This window comes from Megalops cyprinoides, chromosome 8, assembly GCF_013368585.1.
Source record: "Megalops cyprinoides isolate fMegCyp1 chromosome 8, fMegCyp1.pri, whole genome shotgun sequence".
Classification (NCBI taxonomy): domain Eukaryota; kingdom Metazoa; phylum Chordata; class Actinopteri; order Elopiformes; family Megalopidae; genus Megalops; species Megalops cyprinoides.
Window position 1 is genome coordinate 15,249,590 of NC_050590.1, and position 2,069 is coordinate 15,251,658.

The window sequence follows — 2,069 nt, forward strand, 5'->3', positions numbered from 1 at the left end:
AGAAGAAGGAACTGTCACTTCTGATTCTTGGGTGTTTCAATTGAAGATATTAAGATTTATATATTTGGATTATTCGTAATTGAATATCCAAATGTTACATTGCTATCTGCAGTTCAGGAAAGAGCAACAAAATGTTGAAAACATTAAATTAAGAGATGGTCTAGGATGAACAAATGTTAACCGTTCAGAAAAACTGGTCACATTACTGCGATGCTCTCGGGGGAAAATTAGTTTTGATTTGACGGAGTACATGTGCGTATGAATTCCATGAGGATCTACAATAAATCCACTGAAACGGAACTTATAAACGGTTACAGAAAATTACTGAACAAGAAACGCCAGTGTCCGGAGGACTTTTGAAGATGAATGTTTAAGACTTTTGAAGAAGGAATATTGTTAGCTCATGTATACCCACGTGCTGGATGAAGATTGCCCTGTGCAGGTAAAATCATTGGCCATTTTCAATTAATGGTCTATGTCTGATGGTGTTAATAAATTGATGTAAAACGCACGTGCAGTTTCATACGAGTAACTTTTTTATGAGGACATGTACATTTAATTATCATGACGACGCCTGTGTTTTGCATGTGTCTTGATTCCAAGTTCACTGTAGAAAGCCTACATGGTTTATGCTTGGGAAAAAGAAATGCATGATCACTCGGCAATGACTGTGTTACATAAAGGTGTAGTCTAATGGTACACGAAAAGGAAACTGATGTCTGTTTTTTTTACAGCACAACTGTATTGCGCCGCGATCAAGTCAAGACAGTGTGTTCTGAATAGTGAAAACGCATCAGTCTATCCGAAGGAAAAGGACATGAATGATACACCGTATCATAATCTCATAATGAAACACCTGGAGCACAACCCTCTGATGTACAGTTTGGAAAACGTCACTAACAACATCTCTCTGGGCGACCAGAACTCCACAGAATGCGCCCAGATAATGATCCCTCACGAACTATTTTTGACCTTGGGTTTAATAAGCCTGGTAGAGAACATTTTAGTCGTGCTCGCAATTATCAAGAACAGGAATCTGCATTCCCCCATGTACTATTTCATCTGTTGCCTGGCAGTCTCTGACATGTTAGTGAGTGTCAGCAACGTAGTGGAAACGATGTTCATGTTGTTAACAGAGCACGGACTGCTAGTTGTCACACCGCATATGATGAAGCACTTGGACAACGTCATTGACATCATGATCTGCAGCTCAGTGGTTTCGTCACTGTCGTTCCTCAGCACCATCGCTGCAGATCGATACATCACCATTTTTTACGCATTACGCTACCACAGTATCATGACAACTCAGCGTGCAGTGGCCGTAATTGTGATAATCTGGTTGGCTAGTACCATCTCCAGCACCCTGTTCATTGTGTATTACACCGATAATGCTGTGATCGTATGTCTCGTGACTTTCTTTTGCATCACGCTGGTATTTACTGCAGTCCTGTATCTGCACATGTTCATTCTTGCCCACGTCCACTCACGGCGCATCGTAGCATTCCACAAGAGCCGCCGCCAGGCCACTAGCATGAAAGGCGCCATAACTCTGACCATCCTACTTGGCGTCTTCATCATCTGCTGGGGGCCCTTCTTCCTCCATCTCATTCTCATCCTCACCTGTCCCAAGAGCCCGTACTGCACCTGCTTTTTTAGCCACTTCAACCTCTTTTTAATTCTCATTATCTGCAACTCGCTCATAGATCCGCTCATTTACGCGTACAGGAGCCAGGAGCTGCGTAAGACTTTGAAGGAGCTAGTGTTGTGTTCTTGGTGCTTCGTAATGTAGGACGGCCTAGGAAGAAACAAACATTTAAAGTAGTAGGCTACTACTTGCCGCCAGATGCCTTGCGCTGTTCCTATAAGCTTTCTCATCTTGCGTGCTACGGTGATATCGAGTTTATAATCGATGTTCAGAAAAAGAGAAATCAGCATGTTGCATGAACTTTAATGGTTTTATTTTGGGAACAAAAGCACGTGATACAGCTCTGTTTTTGACCCCCAGCTTGGTCGATTTGACATACCCTGGGGAAGATATGTTGAGAATATAGGCTACATGCGATAGGAAG

At 42.4% G+C, this 2,069-nt stretch overlaps 1 protein-coding gene across 1 annotated transcript; it reads left to right on the plus strand.

Moving 5' to 3' along the window:
• Positions 1–817: 817 nt before the first annotated feature.
• Positions 818–1,789, plus strand: mc1r (melanocortin 1 receptor). Its single transcript, XM_036534754.1, has one exon. The coding sequence runs from the start codon at positions 818–820 to the stop codon at positions 1,787–1,789; it is 972 nt and encodes a 323-aa protein (XP_036390647.1).
• The last annotated feature ends 280 nt before the right edge of the window (positions 1,790–2,069 follow it).